This window comes from Dipodomys ordii, unplaced genomic scaffold, assembly GCF_000151885.1.
Source record: "Dipodomys ordii isolate 6190 unplaced genomic scaffold, Dord_2.0 Scaffold14, whole genome shotgun sequence".
Classification (NCBI taxonomy): domain Eukaryota; kingdom Metazoa; phylum Chordata; class Mammalia; order Rodentia; family Heteromyidae; genus Dipodomys; species Dipodomys ordii.
Window position 1 is genome coordinate 7,454,123 of NW_012267230.1, and position 3,665 is coordinate 7,457,787.

At 57.4% G+C, this 3,665-nt stretch overlaps 1 protein-coding gene across 1 annotated transcript in view; it reads right to left on the bottom strand.

The window, feature by feature from the left end:
• Nucleotides 1-222: 222 nt before the first annotated feature.
• The window catches only part of Xylt1 (xylosyltransferase I), a 112,379-nt gene continuing 108,936 nt past the window's right edge, over nucleotides 223-3,665 (bottom strand). The window contains exons 11-12 of the mRNA XM_013011197.1: nucleotides 2,152-2,485; nucleotides 223-811 (exon numbers count right to left, since the gene is read on the bottom strand). Of these exons, the coding sequence (XP_012866651.1) occupies nucleotides 489-811; nucleotides 2,152-2,485 (657 nt within the window). The 3' untranslated portion in view covers nucleotides 223-488. The remainder of the gene's footprint in view (nucleotides 812-2,151; nucleotides 2,486-3,665) is intronic.

Genomic DNA, 3,665 nt, shown 5'->3' on the forward strand with positions numbered 1-3,665 from the left:
CGGGGTTGGGCCACAGAGGGGACCACTCAAGGGGAACCCTGACCCCCCCCCGACTCCTCAGCCCCCACGGGCCTGAGGGGAGCTCAGCCCACCGTGAGCGTCCACGCCTGGTGGAGAGCACAAAATCCTGCTGTTCAGCATCAAAGTTTGAAACTCACTGTGGGGACGGGGCGGGGGGGGGAGGGGACCGGACAGGGATGATCAGGAGTGGGGGAGATGGGAACCTGTGGGAATGAGGTCAACCAGAAGGGAGACCCGCCCGCCCCCTTTGCAGAGGCCAGACGCCCAATGCGGGCCAATCCAGCGGTTGCTTCCGAGGCTTCATCAGCCTACGGGCTCGTGGGGTACCCTGCCCGGGGGGGGTGGGGGAGTACTGCCTCACCTCGCCTGGGGGCAGGAAAGGCCAAGGTCCAGGCCCCCACCAGCTGCCTCTGGCTGCTCCTCCACCGGGATCAGATTGTGGGTTTTTTTGGGGGCCCGCGCCGGGGCTACCTGAGCCGGCCGTCGGGTTTGACGGCCCCCAGCTCTGACTTGGGGTCGGGGCTGAAGGAGCTCCAGGCTGTCTGGCTGCAGGCCGGCATGGTGGGGCAGGCGGAGGGGCCCACGGAGCACACCTCCATGGCCGTCCACATGGCGCCCACCAGCGCGTCCAGCCAGCCCTCCAGGGCTACGCCCGTGGACGCCGCGTTCCTCCGTGCCTGCTCCACCTGGGCCGGGCTGACGGGCAGGCCGAGGACCGGGTTCAGGCTCTGGAAGCTCTGCTCCATGTAGGCACTGCGGGGGGGCCCGTTGTGCAGCTTCAGCGCCTCCTCTGAAAGCCGAGGGGACAGGGACTGGATTAGAAGTGCAGCTGACGGGACGCCTCCTCACACCGTAGTGGGCCCTGTGCTGGGCACGGGGCATCACCTCACGTAATAAACAAATAAATACACGATATGTATATATTATAGTATATATATTTGGTGGTATTGGGGTTTGAACTCAGAGCCTTCAGTCCCTTAGTACTTGAATCATGTCCTCAGACTCTTTTTTTTTTTGCTTGAGTTCATGTTCAGATAAGGTCTCCCACTAGCCCCAGACTGTGATCCTCCTACTTCTGCCTCTCATGTAACTGGGATGGTAGGCGTGTACCACCACATCTGGCTTATTTGCTGAAGAGGGAGGCTTTGCTCACTTTTTTTTTCTTTCTTTTGCCCAGGCTGTCCTTGAACCACCATCTTCCTGGCCTCTACCTCCTGAGGAGCTGGGGCAACAGGCTTGGACATCATGCCCGGTCCAGGACTCCAGGCATACACCCCTCTCTTCCCCTGCTGACATCATTTTCCTCCTGTCTGACGGGAAGTGCTCCTGGGTTTGTGACTCTGGGAGAGGAACAAACCCAAATCCAGCTAGCCTTCTAGATCCTTTCTCACAGACCCAGCCTACCACGGGGCCAACACAGCTGGGGAAAAAAATTATGTCTGCATAGACCCTGAATGGGCTGCTTTAATTCTTGTCCTTGCTTCCTCCGCAATACAGCGCAGCCGCTATTTGCACACCATTAGTGTGCTATTAGAGCAAGTGGAGGTGATTTATATATGTAGGTTATAGGCAAACGCTCTGCCGCTCGGATGTGAGTGTTCAGAGAAGCTCCCAGAGCCATTTCCCACAGACGTCCGGCCGTATGGTGCAAATGGAGGGAGCAGTGTTTTGAGGGTTTCCGTTTTTGGAGTCTGTCTTAGGCCAGTCTGTCCATCCACCCTCACAATGGACAACACCGGTAGGAAACACACTCGCCTGTGCTCTTCTCTGGGGCTGGCTGCTCATTCACCCCGATCTCGGCTTAGGAGAATCGTGTATTGAAGAACACGATTCCCATGCCCACTACGATTTCTACACAGGAAACAGTACTCTGCTGGGACTCCATCTTGTTGGAAATACAATCCAAACTCTGAGACTGGCCAGTCATGCTGGATAGAACCTCAGCTGTGCAGGGAGGAGCCCGCGTGGCTGTCCAGGGCAAACAGCCAGAAAAAGAAGCTCAACCCAGTGACTATTGACTGCTCTGCCAGGCGGGCTGCATGGCCCATGGGTGAGCACCCGGTCTGAAAAGTTCCCAGGGTCCCACCAGTCGATCTCCTATTTTTCCTGCAGGAGCACGGAGGTACTCACCCGGTTTGATGGGCTGCCTGTTGGAGAAGGTCAGAGGGGCCACGAGGAATTTGGTCTCAGCCACCGGCACCCAGTGGTGGAGAATTTTCACTGTCCAGACCCCAGGTCTCAGGGGCAAGTTCAGGGGGGGCTTGTAGTGCGTGAACTCCGCGGTGGACTCGATGAGGATGTCGTAAGTGGCGGCGATGATGTTCACGGGGTCCACCCACACAATGGTCACGGTCACGTTGGGCCCCTTCCCCCACCTCTGCATCCCAACTGGCTCATCCATGGGCCCCAGGAGCCCCCCGAAGTTGCGGAAAAGCCTCTCCTTGGCATCCCAGTCAGTGCCCACCTGAAACAGGGAAGCTGGTCAGTGCAGGGGCCTCTGGTCGGCCGGTCAGCTGCTGGCGTGGGGCTGGGGCTGGGCCCAGGGAGGCCTCGGGACACCTAAACCCATTTCACAGATGAGGAGACTGAGGGGCCATGCTTAGGCGTGGCTGCCCAGCTGTGGAGTGGGGCTGGGGTGTGACGGGACCTGGACGCCTCCAACTCAGCCGTGGCACCCTGAGCCTGGTGCACAGCCTGGGTTTTGAAGCAAAACCCCAAATATTTTTGGAAATAAGAATGTGTCCACCAAAAGTGGCCGTGAAGCTACCCTCAAATCAAAGCCTCCAAACCACGCAATTCTGCACACCTCATTAAACCTATAGCATGCCGGGTCCCAGGCCTTGTGGGTAAGGGGCTGTCCCTCAGCCTACATCACATTTATTTTGTTTTTTTTCAAAGCGAACTCTCTCTGTGTGTGTGTGTGTGTGTGTGTGTGTGTGTGTGTGTGTGTGTGATGTAGAAAAACTGAAAGCTCTCACGCCAGCATTGCTTTTTCTGTCGAGGCTGATGGGGGTTTGATGAGTACCAGCGAGCTCTTTGCAGTCCACGCCGTGGACATTCATGGAGCTGGACCTACCAGGCCCGTGGTGGTAGTGTCTCATCACAGGCTGGCCAAAATCAAGGGTCACTGTGGAAGGTCACCCAGTGGCAGGCAGGTAGAGAGTCAGCTCCCAGGCCCTCAGCACCTATCTCTTTAATGGGACACTAATGTCCTCAGTGGGTCACCAGAATCTGCAGGAGCATGGTCAAATAGAGGGGGGCGGATTATCCAGTGAGCATCTGTGGTGGCTCAGACCTAACCAATCCATTCAGAGCCATCGCTGAAAAGGTTGGCTTCAGGAGAAACTCCCATGCATGCCCGTATGCCATGGGGGTCTACTGAGCACGGAGAGGTTGAACAAGGCGGGACTGCGGGGCGCTAGAGAAGGACCAGCAAGGGAAACGGAAGCAGGTGAGACCCTGTCTCCCATCTAGGCCAAGCTCCCTCCTCCCACCCGCCCATCCGCCACTCCTCCATTGACTGATGGTGCTCATGCGGAGCCAGCCCCAACACAGGAAGTGCGACCACAAAAACACACCACGCATTTGTGGCCAAGGAAACCTGGAATCAATCCTGAACTCTTCCACTCTCTAGCAGTGATGTG